This window comes from Macrobrachium rosenbergii, chromosome 55 (assembly GCF_040412425.1).
Source record: "Macrobrachium rosenbergii isolate ZJJX-2024 chromosome 55, ASM4041242v1, whole genome shotgun sequence".
Taxonomy (NCBI): Eukaryota; Metazoa; Arthropoda; class Malacostraca; order Decapoda; family Palaemonidae; genus Macrobrachium; species Macrobrachium rosenbergii.
The window spans coordinates 87,535,753-87,556,862 of NC_089795.1; the positions used below are offsets into that span (position 1 = coordinate 87,535,753).

At 38.4% G+C, this 21,110-nt stretch overlaps 1 protein-coding gene across 16 annotated transcripts in view; it reads left to right on the forward strand.

The window, feature by feature from the left end:
- The window catches only part of Asx (Additional sex combs), a 34,799-nt gene extending 15,143 nt beyond the window's left edge, over positions 1 to 19,656 (forward strand). For 6 of the 16 annotated variants that reach the window (XM_067099361.1, XM_067099359.1, XM_067099357.1 and 3 more), the window contains 8 exons: positions 810 to 1,084; positions 1,410 to 2,007; positions 2,417 to 2,540; positions 3,331 to 3,543; positions 3,924 to 4,074; positions 5,146 to 6,408; positions 7,526 to 9,175; positions 15,586 to 19,656. In XM_067099361.1, the coding sequence (XP_066955462.1) occupies positions 824 to 1,084; positions 1,410 to 2,007; positions 2,417 to 2,540; positions 3,331 to 3,543; positions 3,924 to 4,074; positions 5,146 to 6,408; positions 7,526 to 9,175; positions 15,586 to 16,749 (5,424 nt within the window). In that variant the 5' untranslated portion in view covers positions 810 to 823 and the 3' untranslated portion in view covers positions 16,750 to 19,656. The remainder of the gene's footprint in view (positions 1 to 809; positions 1,085 to 1,409; positions 2,008 to 2,416; positions 2,541 to 3,330; positions 3,544 to 3,923; positions 4,075 to 5,145; positions 6,409 to 7,525; positions 9,176 to 15,585) is intronic. The other 10 variants (XM_067099373.1, XM_067099371.1, XM_067099370.1 and 7 more) reach the window with 3 other exon arrangements.
- Positions 19,657 to 21,110: the final 1,454 nt, after the last annotated feature.

Here is a 21,110-nt window from a genome sequence, read left to right on the forward strand (position 1 = left end):
GCAAAATGCTCTTTTATGGAAAACCATTCTTATATCTTTTTAGCCTAATAAAGAAAATATTTCTAACAAGGACTTGGCACAACTAAAATGTGCACTCAAACTGGTAGTTCTGAGTTTTGCTACCTCCCTGCTTCCTTCGCATTGAGTCCCTTAGATGGAGGCTATCATATGGAAATAAACGAATATAGTGAACTAGTGTGTGAAATATTTTGATAGTGTTATTGAATGTTTCTTCTGATTATCTGATATGCCAGAGAAAGGGTCATACTTCCTCTGACGCACAGTAGGCTTGGAAAGTGAGGACAGCATTGTAATTTAAATGGAAAGTGAAATAGTCAACTTATGTTGATTTCAGTATTAAGTCTGAATTTCGTAAGAAAATTGCAATACAAAAGGCATGGAGTATCACAGCTTACTGCTGAAGTCGTTTCAGGCTTAGAAACCTATTTACAAGCTTGCTATGATGGGAACAGCTGTTGATTTTTTCTTTTGCATTTTAAGTACTTTTTTAGGTTTAAATTTGGTGTGTGCTTTACTCTTATTAGTCATAAAGAGTGATTTTAGTGAGGCCACTGAATCTTATCTCCAGAAATCGAAAGGAGTCACTGAAGGCTTATGTTCATTTGTGAGACGTGGGAATTGGAGCAAATTAATATTAAAGAATTAGAGACCAACGGGAATAGATGAGAAGTAAAAGGTAATGCAGCTGGGAAGCAAAGGGACTCTGCAAAAGAACCTATAGGGTTTAAGCAATTTGTACTCTTAATGTGGACAACAGAGACTTTACTGTAAGTTACTGTATTTTCCAGGTGAGGATTTGGAAATGGACCACTTAAGTAGGGGGGAAGAAGGAGGAAACGGAGTGATCGATGGGAATAGTTACGATGGGACTGCATTGTTACTCGAAGATAATGCAGAACCTGGTGGCAATGTCGAGGAAGTTCGGGAGATGAGTGTAGAAAGAGGCGCTGAGGATAGGGACACTCTCAGCAGTGGCTTAAATCAGTTGGGGGAGCATACGGATGACGCTGCTGTCGTTGTTCCTCCGGAGCCTCCTGATTTATTACAAGGACTGCCTCACAAGGTATGAAAAGAAATCTGGGCTTGTTTATGACCATGCTCCGTGAGTTTTGAAAAGATAATGGTCTGGTTCAAGCAAGTAAATTTTTTTTACTTGGTGAATTTTGTGAGGGTAGAGAATTTTACAGACATTCACAGAATTTATGGTTTACTTTTGCCCTGGTTAAAGAGTGATGACCCAGAATTTTTCACCATTATTTAGTTATAGTGAATTATCTCATTCAATATCAGTCTTTTGTACTTTTAGATTTATATCAGCTATCTTGTGCTTTTGTTCTATCTCTTAATGTTGATTTTGTTAATGCAAAAATTGGTTTAAAATCCTACAGGTAAATGGGGCTGTAATTAGAAGAGTGTCATACCCTGGTGCAGCTGGCAAGCATGCCTTGCGTCAGCAAGCACGGAGGCGAAGACGCAACACGTCCATTGCTGCGGGGAACTCCCCCCCAATTACACGTGTGACAATGAAGAGCGTAGCGGCTACCTCCCCTAACCAAGGAACACAGTGTGTGCATCCTGTTGGGGGAACAGCAACTGCCTTAACATCAGGATCATCTCCTCCTCTTGCCTTCACCTCTGTGTCAACACCAGGATCACCCCTTCTACTTCCAGGCACTCTGATCACATCAACTGGCTCACCCACCAGATTGTGTGCAACAGCCAAATCCCCACCTTCCTCACTTACACCGAACAAAAGTAGTCACTCACCGAACCAAGTATCCGGCACAAGACCAACTGCAAAAAGTTGTATGTCCTCAGGCCAACAGCATACTCAGGCTATTCGAGTCAGTTCTCGAATAGCAAACAGTAATGCTGCAGCGGCGGCTGCAGCCGCTAATGGAACCCCGACTACTGTTGGATCCTCAGTTGTTGCTGGTAACTCACAAACAACTGGTGCTTTTGTGAATTCATCATCCGGTAGCCAAGGTAAGTGTTAGTTTCCTGGTAATGCGCAAGGAAGATTAATGATGTTTAGCTTTATATAAATTAGTGTAAAGAACATAATTTGCTTTACATTCTTTCTGATTTGATTTGTTTTACGTTCTTTGTGATTTAGTTTTCATTAATTTTGTATCGGGGTTGTAATTGTTCTACTGTAGAATTCACCTGATACCAGACATATTTAATTACTGCTTTTGTTTGATGTAGATGTGAAGTTTTGTCCAAAATGTCCTTTTAGAGAATAACAACCAATTGATTTGCATCAGGTACTATATGTATACCTAATATATTAATCTTCGTGCATATTTTTGCAAATTTAAGGGGAATTATATGTAACACTGGAGGTCTTCAAATTCTGGTTTCATACACTTCAATTGAATGTTTATTTTTTTAGCATCCCGAGTCGTTAGAGTACCAGCGTCTCAGTCTTCACCTTCAGCACGTGATGCTGCATCTCCGTCAATGACTACTATGCAGACATATCTTGCTGCCATTCCTGGATTTAAACCCAGAAAAAGGTAAACATTTTGTAATTCTCTCTCTCTCCCCTGTTTTATCATTCGCACTCATGGCTTCAAACCTGACGTCTCCCTCATCGTAGTTGAACCATCATTAATCAGCCATTGCAGATATTTAAAAATAAATCAGGGATGTTTGTTGACCTTATATCCAATTCAGGAACCGCATCTAACGTCATTGATTTCAAAAACTATTATAAATAATATGAGGTGCTCTCTTTTTTTCTCTCTCTCTCTTTCCATAGTAAGCACTTTTTTTGAATGGCATGTTGACCCTCATTTGACTCCCTGTTCATATCAGGAAGGGATTGTACAATACAAGTGTGTTCCCATAAACTTGCAGTATGTTCTTGACCTAGACAGTGAATTAAGTACTAGGTTAATAATCAGCTGTTGTATGTCAAAGTTGGGGTAGAGAAAGAGTAGAAAAGTAATAGATATAAGCTATCAGTACTGTCAAAGTGTGTGCCATCACAGTTGAAAATGAGAGGGATTTGATGAAGTGTTCATCACCCAACCAGGTTGTAGCCATTCATAAGAAAAGTGCTGTAGAATGAGAAGCACTTTTATTTTCCAAGATGCAACAACTTCTAGAATCCAAAACACTTAGTGTCCCAAGCATTTTGTATCAAGGATTCTCAACCTTATTATTACTGCATTGTAGTGATTGTTAATAGTAAATTCTTTATCCAGACTACTGATTCAACATTCTCAGCTCATTTATGGCGCTGTATAAAATGCTTTGTTATTGTAAATGATAACTCTTAACCATTCCTCTACCATTCAACAGATCTCAACGCAAGTTGTCAGCCGCTGCACAACTTGCACAGACCAAGGAAGGTAATGTGGATTTGGAAACACCAGACTCCATATTGGCTGGGTTAAACTTACGAGCAATCTTGAACAAGCACACATTTTCCAGTTTACCTCCAGCTTATCAGCATCGCCTCACTCAGCTGTTGCCTCTTGTTGATCAAAGTGTGGGAATTGATAACACTTTCAAGTAAGTGACCTTTTTTGTGAATTACCTTGATGAATATTTTTGAGTGTAATTTTAAGTAAACACAATACAGTTGTTGGAAATTATTCCTTGAATTACTCGTACAAGTATTACATTAACTAAAATTTTGTCTGGTTGGAATGAATAAATTATGTAAGATATTTGTTCTTGCTAGAATACAAAATTTTGTCTTTTACAGATATACTCGACAGAACATTTGGCACTAACTTGTTCAGTTTATGTTGGGGGTTCTAATAATGTTCTTTTACATTCAGAGTGTCAGCAACTGGCCTCAACAATGAATTCTAATAATGTTCTTTTACATTCAGAGTGTCAGCAACTGGCCTCAACAATGAATTCTAATAATGTTCTTTTACATTCAGAGTGTCAGCAACTGGCCTCAACAATGAATTCTTTGGTCGTGCTTGCGAGTCGTGGAGGTGCCGTCTTGGTGAAGGGGAATTTACTCACGACAACCAAGTCAAGCTCAAGGTGGAAGCTGAAAAGGAACGCACAAAGTTAGATCCTTGGAAGGTAAGTTGTACCGAGAAACGTAAAGATCACATTGTGAGTTGGCATGTTTCACTGCTGTTTCAGACTTTCAATCTGAAAAATGCAAAAGTTTAACAAAATTTAACAATGTTCATGAGTATTATTGCCATAAATTACACTTAACTCTTATTGGAGTGCTAAATTGATGTTAACTCTTGGTGTACTAAATTGAGTGTAGAGTATGCAAATGATGACAGTGGAGACATTGAAGCTAAAAAAACGCAAGTAATGGAATAACGGAGGCAATATTTTTAAATAATGAAAATGAACACAAACTTGAGGAAGTTGACATGACAGAGGGACCAACAGAGAATGTAAAATCTGAATTAAGTTAGGACAACTTGTGGGAAGATGAAGGAAGTTGAACACCATTGTAATTAAACTACATTGTTTGTCTTATTTGGTTTACTTTTTATTTATCTTATTTGTTTCTTCTCTCTCTCTCTCTCTCTCTCTCTCTCTCTCTCTCTCTCTCTCTCTCTCTCTCTCTCTCTCTCTCTCTCTCTCTCTCTCTCTCTCAAATAGCCATCTTTGCTGGGAGTTTGGAAGGTTGGCTTCTGATCTTATTTTTCCTTTATTATCCTTCTTTATCTCTCGTCCTACAGCAATCATGCATTTTACATGATTAATGGCAATGAATGATTAAATGCGTTGTGATAAAACAGGTGACTTTTTTACATGAAAGAAGTTTTTTCACACAATTCATTAAACATTCATTAAAGTGCTTTCCTCCCTTCATCGTATCCTGGATTTTTACTAATTTTCTCACAGAGTGAGAGGGAAGTGGGTTTTGTGCCTTAACATGCACAGTAGTAGCTTCTTAATCTTGACTGGTACAAGTTACTATGATTGGGATTTTCACATTCAAGAAATAAAGGCAGTTTATGATGCATCACATGATTACGTAGGCATGTTGTGTTTTGTCATGAAATAGAGTTTAGATTTTATATATACAGTATGTATGAATTAATTTACTGCACACATAAAATTTTTTAATTGAAATTTATTGATATTTTCGAGTGCTGATTTTATAAATGAGTTTTTTATTTACAGGTTGCCCACTTTGAGCCTCTGTGGGGTGTCAAGCAAGGTTGGGCCAGCAGCTTGGAAGGAGAAGGGAGCATTAGTAGCCCTTCTTCACCTTCGGCTGGTACCCTACCAGTGTCACCCCCAGATCTTTCTCTTGCGGCACCAGCCTTCACCTCAAATTTTACAGAAGAACACTTAGTTCAGCTTAAAAAGGTGGTGGAACACATAGCAAACCGCAACCAGCGAAGAGCTGAAAGACGCGCAGCTAGGCGTGCTGCCAGGGAGAAAAAGATTGCTGAAGAAACCAGTGCTAGTAGTGTTCTTGAAGATTCTACTCCTTCTTTCCCTTCAACCCCTTCAGTGGCCAGTACTTCGTGCTCTTCTCCCCCTGGAAATTACGTTATTTCTCCTTGTGGTGTTATTCCAAGTAGTAGTAGTCCTTGTGTGTTGGCAAGCTCCTCCTATTCATTAATCCCCAGCAACCGGAATAACTTAGTGACAGTGATGAGTGGATGTCAGCCAACATTACCATTAGAGGACAAATTGTCATCTTCACCTCCTACTCAGATGATTACCATAGACTCTAGTAATAATTCCAAGGATGGGCTGAAGAGAAAAGAACCTCTCCCAGTTCCTAGTTCTGTAACTGTTAAAAAGATAGGTATAGATGGACAAAAATGCATCGTTGCAAAACCTGTACCTACTCCAGTTTCTTGCCAGAGACAAATTGGGAGTAATGTTAGTGTTTCGAGTGATGTACCACGATCAAAGGTACCAGCAGTGGTAACAGCAGTGACAACAGCTCTGATGTCTAACCCGGCAGTGTCTGTTGCCAGGACTGTTCCAAATAATAATTTAAAGATGCTCAATCCAGTGGTAATCTCACAGCCTGCGAAAGCTACATCTGGCAAAGCAGCTGCTTCAACAGTAGTGGTAGTGAGTTCTCCATCACCCACATCAAGCAGCCCTGTTGTGGTTGCCAACCCCTTAATGTCTCCAGCTGCTAGGATATCCCCTATGAGAGTCTCTCCAGGACCAGGAACGCCTTCAAGGCTCTCGCCAGTCGTTCAAGTGCTTTCACCAGCCATGTCCTTAGCGACATCTCCGAGTCCACCTATTCCTAGGGCAGTAATGGTTGCTGGTACCTCAAGACAGATTGACCAGTCAGGAAATCGGGTACCAACTGCTGTTGTTAGTCCTTCTTCCAAAGCCATTGTGCCCGCTGTGCCATCCGTGACACATGCAAGCGTGCCATCTAAAATGAAAAGCATAAAAACACTACCTCAGGTAAGTCCTCCATTTGTACACATTTTCTTCTACTCATCACTTGCTTCTCTCATTCTCAGTGAAATTTAAATGGGTTTTATGTTGCTCTCTCTCTCTCTCTCTCTCTCTCTCTCTCTCTCTCTCTCTCTCTCTCTCTCTCTCTCTCTCTCTCTCTCTCTCTCTCTCTCTCTCGCTGCAACCCCTTGCATTCCTTTTACCACTGTACCTCCGTTTATATCCTCTTTCTTCCATCTTACTTTCAACCCTCTCCTAACAGTAACCTCCTAACACTTGCCCCCCTCTCTCTCTCTCTCTCTCTCTCTCTCTCTCTCTCTCTCTCTCTCTCTCTCTCTCTCTCTCAACCTCTTCCTTTTAGTACTGTAATGAAATATGAGTTACACTACGGCATTAAGCTAACTTTTAATGAAATTAAAGTGCTTTGGAAGCATAATTTTGTCTCATTTAGGGTTTAAACTCTAGAAATAAGCGTTTACTGTATGTTATGCTAATTACAAAATCAGACAAATAGATCTAAGCAGACCATCTAACCAAAGACCAACATTTCTCCGTTTTCTCTGTAACAAGATGTGTTTGTAAAATGATGGAAAAAATGGTAAACTTGAGAACTAACTTGGTATTTGAAACAGACAGTATAATCCCTCCGATTGTGTATGAATCCCAGTCCCAGAAAAATAAATCCATTATGTCATATGGGAGACTAAATTCAGAGCACTTTTCAATTTAACATACTCTATAAAACAATTTTTAATCCCAAAAGAACATTAAGCTTTAAATCTTCAATATTTTTAGTTTATCCAGTTGTTTAGGTTTTAAGTACAGAAATAGTAATTTACTAAATGAGATCTAATGAATTTATTAAGAGCAAAGATTTCAGGGTAGCCTTATCAGGGTTGAGAATATTTGCCATCTCATTGGTCTGGTTAATCTAGGAAATGTAACAATAGTCATAATAACTGCTGTAAAAATAGATGTACTGTATTTGCAGTGTTGTGTAAATATTTATGTATTACAGAAATGATACATTTTCATTTTATTTTTGCACATTCGCAATACGTATTCATTTACCAAAGTCAGAATGTTTTGTAAAATATGTATCATGTGACCTCAAATTTTTCAGCCCATATGTGGTGGAACAGTGATCAAGGTGAGCAAAAGTCCAGGGGGAGTCAACATCCAGAGATCATACGAGATTGTCCAGGAGGTCATAGCCAACAGCCCCAACAAAGAACAGCTTCAGGCTCAGTTGAAATCTCCTTCAGCATTGCTTGCAGAAGTTAAACCACCCATCAGTAGCAGTTCTCATGGGGCTCTTGCATCTACTACCATGGCAAGCAATAATAGCAGTAGCAGTAGTCACGTGTTAGTCCAGGCTGCTCCTCAAGCCCACCAGCTCTCAGCAATTGCAGTGGTGAAAGCTGTTCATAATAGTAGTAACAATGTCAACCCGGTGCAGGGAACCCAGCTTGTGGCTGCACCTGGAACGCGATTCATTCGTCAAGTGGCACTACCCATGGCAAGCGACAATGCTACCTCCTTGGCACCACCCCCGGGACCATCTACGGGGACCGTAGTCCTTCGTCAAGTGGTTGCATCACAGCCACCAACATCCCAGGTACCCTTGTCCCCCACCAGTAGAAGCACTACTTCATCATTTGTTTTGGAAAAACAGCAACAGCAGGTATTGGCTTGTGGTGGAGGGTCTCTGAGAGAAAGTGGTGCTGTTACTAACCTTTCAGATCACATTGTAGTGTCAGGTCAAGGTGGAGTTAGTGCTTGGGGCACCAGTGGGTTTTCCAGTCTTGTCACTAACTGTGGTGATGGGTTGGGCTTGACTAACCAGGGTAGTGAGTCTGGGACAACTGTTGTTGTCATGTCATCCCAGGCCAGTGATGGATGTGGTATGAACAGTGGTCGTATTGTGGTGCTTCACCAGAACAACAGCAGCAGCAGCAGTACTACCAGTTGCTTGCCTTTGGTTGTATCGATTCCTGCTGAATCTCAGGCTCATTCACAGCCACCTTTTAACATTGCTTCCTTCTCATCTCCTAACCCTCTTAGTCCCCCGACAGTTATTTCAGAAGTGATTCAGAATCCTCCTCCACCGCCACCCCCTCCACCTCCACCACCTCCCCCACCACCACCACCACCACCTTTGCCACCCCCTCCTTCATCTGTTGCTCCTGTCAGTCTCTCTTTACCTGAAGTAGTAGTTACACAGAGTGGAGGAATATCTTCTACCTCTCCTGTTCACAGCCCACCACTTATAACCAGCTTCCAGCACTCTCCTCCTCTTTCTCAAAATTCTCTTCATTGTCCCTCATCCCTTTCTGCATCAATTCAGAGCCCTTCATCTGTTTCCACAGTTTTTAGTCCTGCTTCACGGTCCTCCAGTCAAAGCCCTGCATCTTTGTTTACAATCCAGAGCCCTGCTTCTATTTCTACCACACCATGTCCCTCTCCTGTGACAGCAAACAGTCCATCCTCTGTCTCAAACTTTAGCCCTGTCCAACTTTTGCCTATTCAGACCTCTTCCGGGGTTGCCGCCACCCCAAGCAAAGTCTCAACCCCTACAACCTCTGTTCCTTCCCTAAACTCCCAGATATCTGCTTCCTCTGCACCCCCAGTTTCAGCCGCTGCCAACCCTGTTACAGTGTCGAACCAAGTAGCGAGTGGAGGCTTGCCCGTTGTTAAGTCCCCCCTGGCGGCTCACTTGACCTGCATCCCCACTTCAGTGTGCTTACCACATACCAGACCTCTCCTCCTTCAGGTGAGACCCTGACCGTGGTAGAAGTATGTAATCTTTTTAATGTAGCAGCTAAACTTAGCAGTCAGAATTCCTTTCACTGAGGCTCAGTTCCTGTGAATTGTGGAGTTGTGTGGATTGTTGTCATCATACTAGTGACAGTATTTTGTTTTTTAGTTTACCTTGCTTGTAAAACGACAAAATCATTGTCTTATCCTTTCATTTGAATCTACTCTTGAGTGGGTCAGGATTTTGTCCATTCTGCTGTTACTGTTTGAATATCATTTCATACTTTGAGATCTAAACATAGAATTTTTTTGCAATTATGATGACCAATGTCGTAAAGCCAATAGAGCCTCACTGATAGGATAGAGAATACCACTTCTCGGTGTGTAGATTGTAGTAATAAGCTTGCTTTTATTAATGGCTGTTGTTGGTCACCAGTTTTACAAACATTATTCTAGTTTACTTCTCTTATGTCAAGTTAAATATTGTACTTTGTGTTGAGTGTCTTGTAAAGGCTGTCAATACTTGATTTTTGGGAAACTCAGTCATTCCGTGTTAGTATGTGTGGCTTTAGCATGCATGGTACTTTTATTCTTGTAATCTGTAGCTGGAAGTTGTAGGGATTATATTTTGCGTTAGTGAAAAAACCAGTAATCGATGAATAGACCTCAACCCTAAATAGCAGCCATGTACAGTCTCATAGGTAAGGTACATGGTCTTATTATCCTACCAATTACAAATTCTTTCCATGTGACTATATATGCAAAGCAAGGATGTTCACTGTAGTGAGAAAGCAATATATGCATCACTGGGTGCAGTATCACATTGGTTAAGTGATCATAACCTTATGAATATTTAAACTTTGGTTTAGAAATGGAAAAAGGAAAAGATACATAATAAAAAGTTTGTTTGGTTTCAGTCTTGGCAGTTAGACCAGTATGTCAACTTCGCAATGCTTTATTTAGTAGATAACTGCTGGAAAGCTCACTACATGTTATTGTAAGGAGCAACCTTTCCACTGGCTGGCATTATCATTCTTTTGTAGGTCTCTGTAATGATGATGCTTATACAGTTGCTGAAACTAACAGTTGTGGGCTGCATTCTTCATCTTAATTACTTTTCATGACCATGCATGCCAGTATTTCACCACATTTTGAGCTTTTGTGTATTGCTTGTAAGACCAGTTCTCTTTTTTCCTCTTGGATGTAATTTTTTGAAGGTGCTGTGGTTCCTCTTTCACCATGTTTTACCAAAGCTCTGTTTAGGTTGCTCTCTGGTCACGGGTCTGTTTGTGTAAGGTATCACCACCTTTGGTACCATGAACAACTCACTTTAGGAGTGCTTAAAATTCTTTGCAATGCTACCTTGTGAACTGGACAAAGATAAATATCCTTTCCACCTGAAGATTGCAGATAGGTCTGGAACTGCAAAAGGTGCCGTCATTATGTCACTATTGTTGAAAGACTGTCTTAGCAATAAATCCAGGAGCAAAGAAAACTCCTGTCAAAGACCAATTCTTTGAATGCATAACTTGTTGACAACATATCTTTAGTGTCACATTGAGTAACAAGCCATTACTGAGGGGTTCATATGGAAGGTGCTACAAAAAAACCTAGGACTCAACTTGGAGTGTTGCTGACAGTCTTGGAACAGAATGAATAAGTCAAGAAATGTCTCAGTGAGTCCTCAAGCAAAGGAAAAGTGGTAATAGTGATTGCATCCATAGCTTGTGAAGAAGTCAGCACAAAGATCTTTCATCAGAGGTAACTGGTGTGACTTCTAAAGGATCAGCTTGGGAAGAGGAGCCCACACCTTTCCTCTTTTAGTTATCTCCGTGGCATTGTCCCAGGCCTTCATGGCATGAGTTGACTAAATCTGAATAATAGTGTTCCTTAACTGATGGTGTAGGAGACAGGTTCTGAGTCTTGACCACAAAGGAGATATCAATAAGCACGTTGGAAGTATGACACTTGGAAGACTTCTTTTTAGTGAAAATGTACCATTGTTCTGTCCCATCAAGGCCTCTTGTCCCTGACAAGGAGATGATGATGGTATTGATCTTAGGATGGTATTAAAAAGCTACAGTCCTACTGTGGTAAGCCCCAAGTATGTTGAGGCAAGAAAGAGGCAAATAAGTTAGAAAAACAAAATAAATAGCACAGAACTCTAGGCCTTAAGTACACAAATCTGGGAAAAACACCCATTTAAATTCGATGCTTAACCCGCAAAAATACTTACTGCTGGTTAACAAACCTCACTTGAGGAAAAATTGCAAAATTGTACAACAGAACTCATCTCCAATTAGCAAACTGGCTGGTAAATGAAGGCTAAGGGTTAGTGCATAAACAATAATATTAGTCTAAAAATCAATTATCTTGTACACATTAAAAGATATTTTGTGACCCTCATAACAGAGTTTATACCTATGAACAAAATTCACTCGCCAACACACCAGAGCTTCACAAGGGAATGAACTGGAAAAGAAAAAACAATGAATTCATAGTCAAGTGAAGTGTATGCAATTAAAATAGTAACACTCACAAAGAAAGGATTACAGTAACCAATGAATAAGATGTTACTGCCTTCACATCTCGACACAAACTAAAATCTTGCTTTCAGACAGAACCAACACTAAGCAAAAGTACAGTGTTACACAGTCAGCTGAATAATTAATAAATGAAATGTAAAGGGATTGGCAAAAAACAGAAGTGGTCTGGGAGAGATGCAGCAAGGATGGTGATAGCGCCAAGTGGAAGTGCAGTGAGGGTGAGTGAGCATATCTCATGGAATGAGTAGATGTGCTTTGGGTCATTGTTCAGAAAGGATACAGTTGGTGTGACTTGGATTCTGTGTCCAAAGTATAATGTTCAGTATGGTTAATGGACTTTCTCTAAATATATCTCATTTCTTTTGTGTGGCAAAGACAGTCGATCAAAAAGGACTTTTAGAAAAGGAAACGACGTAAAAGAAATACTGCATTTCAGAAGTGATGGATGTAATTTTTTTGTTTTTATGCCAACTTTAGGGCACCCTATGAATTAGGTATGTGGCCTAAGGGATTTTTTGTTTTAAGTAAATAATGGTAATGATGCCTCAAAGATTTGTATAACTGCTGGTTGCTATAGTTACAGGCCAGTCTACATTGTTCCAGTGCTCTCCAAGAATCCCATTAGTCATATTTGTTCATGTTCTTAACTGTCAGATGTCCCTAGATATTGCTTTTGCTTGTTTAACAAACAAGGTAGAAGACCACATCACCTTGTTAATCTATGGTTCTGTCATTTCTTTTATTCTTTTATTGAATACTGTATTTATGACTACATAAATTTCAAGTAAGTGTCCTTAATGGGGGAGCATTTTTATGGTTTTGTTATTTTTATGGAGTAGCTAGGATTGTTTTGTCATCAAAACCTGTCGATGTACAGTCAGTCACTTTATGTTCAAGGTTTGAGGATTGCAACTCATGTATAGTTATGAATGCCTATACTTTAACATTTTTGAGGATTATACATTTTTCAAGAATAATCCTGAGAAAATAGTTACATCCTAATACTTTCAGTCATTACTCCTGTTGCTATACAATTTGCAAAGCAATTTTTCTGAATTAACTTGGAAGATTCATACCAAATTCAGTTGTCAAAAGACACTGCAGCAAGGCAGGACAGATACTACCTCAGGATGATTACCAAACCCTTACTCGGAACTGTTTACTATTTCATCCAAGGACTATCACTCTGAATTATGTTATTATTGACTGGAAACATTAACAAAAATAACAGGACCCCAGAGAGCTGACCTACCATGCTGCTCAAAAACATAAGATGTGATGTCTTTGCTTAGCATTGAAATCTCCAGAGATTATAAAGGTTTTGGAAGTCAAGGAATTGTGCCACTGCAACAACAGTAGTAATCAAAATTAGGCTTATTAAACCCTAGAATGGGAACTAGTTTGACCGAAAAATCAGGTCTTCGTGGAAGTATGACACTGATTGCCAAGTAGATGGGTCTGAGGGCCTTGAGTATTTAAGCAATGCACATTTTTTTTTTTTTTCCAAAATAAAATGCTGGCCCACTTCAGTATTACTAGAGAATTAAAATTTTATAACTTTCTTACCTGTCACTACCAAGCTGCAGAATTTTCTTCCTGTTGAATTTTTTTTTCCTGATTCTAACCTTTCCTTTAAGAGGCAGGAGAGCTGTTGCTTTCTTTTATGTTTTCCTTATCAGATCTAGGTTAGAAAATTATATTAGGCCACTTGTTCCATTGGCATTTGCTCTTAACAAAAAATGGAAAGTTGTGTGACCTGCCGTCCACCATCAACAAACTTTGGAAGTCTATCCTTTCTGTTCTTCCAGCCCTATAACTTCCTTTGTTTCATAAGGGGAGTATATTGCCATTTCTGGGATTAAACCTGGATTTTGTTTCTCCCTATTATTATTTTTAAAGAGGTGAGATAGATAGCATTTGAGTTCTCTCTCCTTAGTCCCTCTCTTGTTGCAAAAATCAAAGTGGTAGAATGGCCCCAAAGGCAGCATATTTTGTACAATTAAGTACTGCTAGTAAAGTTTGTAGTTCTGGATGTGCTGCAACTGCATTTACTGGCAAAATAATACAGCTTTAAATAGATTAGTTCCTGGTGCACACTATCACTTGCCTACGGACAAAAGCGGTTGCCACATTCGTGCTACTTGCAACAGCTAAGCACGCAATCTTCCTCTTCAAAAAAAAAAGGCCAGTTAAGTTATATAGTGCTCACGAAACACACACTGTGCTTTTGGAGGAAAGATGCACTTGGAGACGCAGAAATAACATAATGGGGATGGACATCCTACGTGCACAAAGACAAAGTACTTCAACGAAAGCAGGATATAACTCAGTGAATGTGCTAAAGCAGACACAACTGCAATGACGAAGGAAGAATAAGGCCAGCTCAGGCCATGGGCGACTGTAGGCCTACTCTGTAGGATTTTGTTTTTTGAGATGATTCAGTGACAGCCAAAATGCAGCAAGCACAAGTAACTCCATCTATGAAAGCATAGGTTTGACGCTAGGAAAAATACAAATTACTTTAGAATTTGGTATTTTTCACATAACCTATGGAGATTCTGTTCTTTGGAAACTTCCTTAGGCAAATCTGTGCTGTACTTGAAAGGGATGCCCAGCGATATACATTGTATTCATATTTCCTCTAATTTATTTTCATAGTAATATTCAAGTGGTTATCAGTTAGACTTTTCTCTTTTATAATCATTAAATGAAGATTATTACTGTTTTGTAGAATTATTTTGTGTGTGTTTTTTAGTATTGTGCATTGTATGGAAATTAAATACTGTACTTTGATTTGTGTTATATGGGATTTGTCATTGTATATAACTCTTCTAGATTGTATTTCGCTAGTTGAAAGTCGTTATTAAACGTTGTAGAAGAAATATTTTTAGATTGCTGTGTTTTCTAAATGGTTTTCAATTAGTGTGTTCTCTGAAACATTGCCTTTCATTTTTGCTATCGTTTTGGCTTAGAAGGTTGGACGGCTATAAAAAGTTGTTTGCTCTGTTTGTTTATCGTTCAAAAGTGGTTGGTTTGAATGTTTTAGATGCCATATTGAAAAGCTCTGTGATGTAAACTGTAGACTTTGATGTGATGTTTTACTGAATGACATACGCTAAGGTGAATGGTTTGATTTCGTGGTTCATGGTCATACATTTCATTGCTTCTTGCCAGATTTAATTGCTTTAATTTTAATTTATCTGTAAATGTAGGCTCTTGAAGTTGAAGTAAAGGTCCAAACTGGACCATTATACGTGAAGCTTATTAAATCTATTTCTATAAATGTGGTGTCAGTTTTATTCTGATTGGGATGGAGTCGTACTTGAAATAAAAATTGAATTTGCATGTTTGACCATTGGCTGCATCTGCATGAAATTGTTATAGAATAGCTTCAAGAACATTATTTGGACAAAGTTTATAGAGTAGTTATGTGACAATGTTTCTCATATTTTTGTTAAATGTTTCCGTTCTGTAAGTTGTATTTTTTATTGAAAATTTTAATTTGTTATTTACTGAAATATACAGGGGTATCCTTTCAACTGAAAGCTAAGTTTTTTATGATGTTTTAAACTAATAGAATCTACTTTACACATACTTGGAGCATAAATTTGTTGTTTTTGAAAGCATGACAAGTCATATCTCAATTCTAAATATATAAACAATATTTATATATTGTAATCTGAAAATAATTATTGGTGTTTTGACTTAGCTTTATCATCAAATATGAAGTCTGTCAGTGGTCATATGTGCTCTGTAGATTTTATAAGCATGTATTTTCCAAATTGTTTATTCAAGTTTATGGATATAGATTCTTGAGCTTCCTTGCTAAGAGAGGTTACAGGTTTAGTTTTTGACAGTTATTGATTTTCCTTTGGAACAGGAGGTATGTGAGGGAAGTATGGCACCACCCGCAGCCACTTCACGGCCCATCACTATTCTGCGGCCACCAGCAGGCAGAGGGAAGCCCATAATTGTGAGAAGAACTAGCTTCCAAGTCTTGAGATTGGAGTCTCTGCCAACAGTGAATGGAGATTTAATGGAACAGCAGCAGCAGCATCCACCAAGAGCAGCAAGTGCACCACCCAACAAAAGTAGCGGAATGATGCCTCTGTCGCCACGTCCGTCAAGCGTAGGACCTAGGATAGTCGTTCACACGACGAGCCCTCAGGGCTCCCCCACCACAATATTATCTCCCGCTGGTCCGCATTTTTTATCCGAAGGTGACCCCAGTTCAGGTGTAAGTAGCTGTGACGGCAATCAGCTTGTCATGACACGGACTGGGGCAGTTAGTAATCCGTTGGAAGTTAGAACTCTGAATGAGACTTTGGAAGATGGAGAGCCACAGCTGCATATTGCAGTATCAGTTGCCTCGCCTACGAGTGTCGTGAATATGTCGGAGAGTGTTGGTCAGCTTACAGCAGTAGCTACGATTACTCCCACTTCTGCGGCTGCTGCCACCCAGAATCTCATCTCGGTTATTTCACAGAACCATCAGCAACAAGAGCAGCAGGTCCAGCAGCAACAGCATCAACAGCAGCAGCAACAGCAACAGCAACAGCAGATGCAGTTACATCAACAAAAGCAGATTCAGGTGCAACAACAACAACCACAACCACAAATCCAACAACTGCAACATCAACAATTGCAGCAGCAGCAGCAGCAACAGCTGCAGCAACACCACCAGCAAGCACAGCTCCAACAAGCGCAACCTCACATGAGCAACATCAGGCCAAACGCTGTTCGCATGATGAACAACATGTCTCACATGAATATGCACAATATAAATAGCATGCACAATATGAATATGAATCAAATGCATAACTTGCCTGGTATGAATGGCATGAACATCCAGGGGATGGCGGGGGGAGGCATGAACCCTAGCCTCCATCTGATGACGCAGCAGCAGAACAAATCGGACGACAACAGTGAAGAAGGTTGCCCGTGCAACATGAAAGCCATGATCATGTGCATGAAGTGCGGTGCATTTTGCCATCACGATTGTATTAGCCCAGCAAGACTTTGTGTGGCTTGCCTCATTCGCTGAAGTGCCCACATTGCTCGTGAAGTATTGTGTTGTCACAGTCACAGCTGCTGTTGAATTATTCATTGTGGTGCTAATTATGAAGAAAAGCAAAATTTTACAGAGCAGTTTGAAGGATTGGTAGAAACATGTATATTGTACAAGTTTAGAAGGGAGTGTGGTCACGAAGATGAAGATTCTTGGGTCCTCTCAGAATTGTGTCGTAATGTACTAAGGAATCGTAAAGTTGATGTTTTAACTCAAGGGCTTCTGGAAAACTTTTAAAGCAACAGAATGGAATAATGTTTTCAATTATATGGAGAAACAAGTCCCATGAAACTGTTAATCAGTTTTAGTGTCAGGCATATGTTCTGTTTTCAGTAATAAAAACAAGACTGCAGATCAGTATCTCACGATATTGTGGAAACAAGCATTAATGGGGAATTAATTTCTGTGAAAGTCCCTCATTAATAATGACACAATGCACAGAGTAAATTTAATGTCATATTATATCAGAGAGTTAAATTTACAGTTACTTGATGCTGCTTGTTCCCCAGCATAGGTTTTCATAGGCTTCTCCAACCACACAAGAGGGCAAATTATGTTTCATCATAATACACTTGGCATCTCATTTTTAGTGCTACCTGGGTAAGGTACCAGACTTTTGATATTAGTAGTTCCCTTTATTGTTGTTAAATAACAACATTTAAATTAGAGACCAATTTTAAAATTTTCTTTGTAAGGGAATACACTTAATGTCACCTTACTAGAGCAGTTGTTTGCCCCAAATCTAACAGTTGTGTACAAGGGAAGCTATATCACATTTGAGTGGGTTACAAATATAATTTTATTCTGCAATGGATTTTGAATATTGAGAGGCAGTGTGTTTGATTTGATTCTCCACGTTGAGGTTAAAAACCAGTAAGAAGCGATCTGATGTGAGAAATATAGGACATTACCATCTAGAACTCATGACGTGATATTGAAAGGTCTTGCTTAAGTTAGTCCAGTTTGCACTTCACTACAAAGAGGTCTGGTTGGTAATTTTTCAGCCCATAAAGATTTGGTTAAACTGTACGGTATTTGAATTGAAAATAATTGGCTTATTCAAAAGTGAAGCTTTTGATGTTTCACTTTACTGATCAGTTACAAGGCATGGAAACACTCTTAGATTACCATCTTTTTGAATTATTTTCCTGTTTGGTGTCTGACTGACGCTTCTTGGTTTGTTATCAGATATGTTTATTTCACAAAAGTCAGAATGAAAATGAAACACAAGTACAGTCATTTCTGTCACATTTGATTACTAAATATGAAAATTTGGTTGCAAATGAATGTGTGTTTGGAATCTCAAAATATTTTTTAACTTATCTTAATTGTTATCTCAGAATGATAATCGTGTTCAAACTAAATTCAGTCTTTCACAGTTTTGGAGTCATAGATTTTATGCCATAAATGCATTTTGCATGTTTGTGCTGAAGTGATTAGGTAACAGTATTCAGGTAATGTATTTTTAAGAAACATGAGTTTTTTACCTTTTAATGTAAAGTCGTGAATAATTTTTGTAGACAGCAAATCATTTTTATCTTATCAGAATTATTGGCTTGAGCTGCTGTTATCAGTGAGACGTTGCTTGATGGTTTTATGGTTTCTTAATGTTTCTAGCATCACTACAGTTTTTACTTAGCATTTTTAATTTTGTTGTAATGACTGCTTTTATTCTCAAAATTGTTATATTTTTAGTTATGAATTCCCATTTGTCATGTAAAATATTGATCTGTTGAGCATAATTTCATTTAATTTAAAAATTTTCAGATATTTGTTTATAAATTTGAGGTATTTATTATTTATTTTCTCAGTCATTCAGACTTTTCAACAGGAGGTGAGGAATCATGAGTGGGATGGTGTTGATGTTGGTGTGTTTGCTCAGTGAAAGGACCATGGCATTGTCAGTGGGATGATCACAGTTCTTCATTTCTTATAGATGGGAAATATAAGGAGGACTGTGAGGGGGGAAAAATGGGATGAATGTTTTTCTTAATGTACTGTATCATAGCATACAGTATATACATTGTATATATCTGCCATTTTGCACAGTATATTCAATGGTGTCTTGCAACTTCACCTTTTGAATTCATAACATGTCAGAAGGTGATGCCCAAAAGCCTATGCAAGCAATTCATTACTGGTCCAGCTTACAGTGTTTTAGATAAAAAAAAAAAGACCAGATATGCAATTTCTCCATTTCTTTTGTGTGTTGGAAGTTGATGATTTGAATATTTGACATGACTGTGTAGCTCTTTGATAATAGAATTTATGGTTGTAAATAAGATTTATCGTGATGCTGTATCAAGAGTATGAAATCTGGCAGAGTCAATGAATGGGAACAGGGATCAGTAATTAGAAACATGTAATTCATACGCAGTAGTTCAGTGTCTCAGTCGTCGCAGGTTGTGAGGACGTGACTGTATGCAGTAGCAAGGGACAGAAGCGGGGCTATACAGTACTTCTAGGATACAACTTTTCGATTCTATTGAATTGACATGACCTATACAGTTACAGCAGACTTTCTACCGTGACAAAGGACGGCATTTGTACATTACCGTTTTTGTTTTCTTGCCATTATCTGTTACTGTTGCTCTTTAGTTTTGGTCAGATCTGTATTCATAGACTGAGGTTCATTTGTACAGTGGTAGTTGGAGAGTGTGTGAAATGTTTTTAGCTTTTTATCATTAAGACATGGTCAATGTTTTCAGTGTTCTGAAATGTAGATAAACAGTTCTATTCCATTCAGACTTGAAAAGAAAATGTGCTAGACCATGTTGATTAAGATGTTAAATAATTTAATGCAATTCTTTGCATTCTTTCCTTTTATATTAAAACTGTATATTTTCTTAAAGCAGTCGTGTAAATAGATACCAATGTATTGTGCTTCGTGTTTTATTTTCCCTCTAGAATTTTTTATCAGGTAGTCTGGAAGTATGTACCACTTGGTAGTTCACCTCATTGTGCTAAGGTTGTTTAGCAACATTGAAAATAGTCTTCGCAGGTACCTTTTGTACGCAAGAACGCTCGGGTAGAACTGAAAGAATACAAGGAATGCTGTTAGAATGAAACTTGATAAGCAGAAACCGGTACGGCATCGAATTAAAAAAAAAAAATTGGTAAAAGGAAGCTGCTAATTTTTCACGTCCTTTTGGCCCATAGCTGGATTCTTGTTTTGCCTTCGCCTTTACTCCAATTCCATTTTCCATTCTTCCATTTTGCTCTCGAACTTCTCCAGCTGTAACTAGTTAGTACAGTTTTCTCCCAGTTTCACTCTGATGATTTTTACTGTACTTCATCTTATTTACTTACTCTTTGTTTTCTGTTTATCTTGATGTCCAACCACTTTAGCTCCCTCTTTTCACAGTCTTATGAGCTGATTGACTATAAGTGCCCCAGTGCATGGCTTTATGATTTAAATTTCATAATTTTTTTTTGTTAAAAACAAAACCATGCATCCAAAGCTAATTAGAGTCGGTGAATATTTCCTTGACCCAAGTGATCTTGAAAAATGTGAACTGGTTAATGTATTTGGATATATTACTGGAACTCTGAGTTTGCAATCCATGAGAGGCAAGTAAGCAAAAGTATAGTACTGTATAAAGTTTACCAAGCTTCAAGAAAATAAACAAAATGCAAAAGAGAGGTGGTAGATGACCTCAACGTGCCACTTGTTAGATTAAGAAAGATATCCTCCATGTTAATAACGTTCTTTGTAGGGTGTTATTAGTACCATCAGTGCACTGCAGGAATTTCTTACGGTCCTTTGCAGCATCACTTCAGACGCTAGCTGCAACCCCTTTCGTTTCTTTTGCTGTACCTCTGTTCATATTCTCTTACTTTCCACCCTCTCCTAATAATTGTTTCATAGTGCAACTGCGAGGTTTTCCTCCTGTTACACCTTTAAAACCTAATTACCCATTATCCTTTTCAGTGCTGAATGACCTCAGAGGCTCCAGTGCTTGGCCCTTGGCCTACATTCCATATTTTATTCTTTTATTCTTATATCCATAGGCTATAGTTACGTGATAAAAATTGCCATTCACAGGAATGTAAATACAAGTTAACTATACCAGGACCAAGGTCCAGTATAATTATCACCCATTGGTAGCAGTATCTTTTGTCTATATATCCCATTTTATTGAAATAAACATTTATCACTCATACAGAACTTCAACATAATGTAATTTTACTTATACTAATTTAATTAGGGCTATAACTATAACAAGATCGAAGTAGCTATTGTAAAGAGCAACTACTGTATGCATTATATATATATATATATATATATATATATATATATATATATATATATATATATATATATATATATATATATA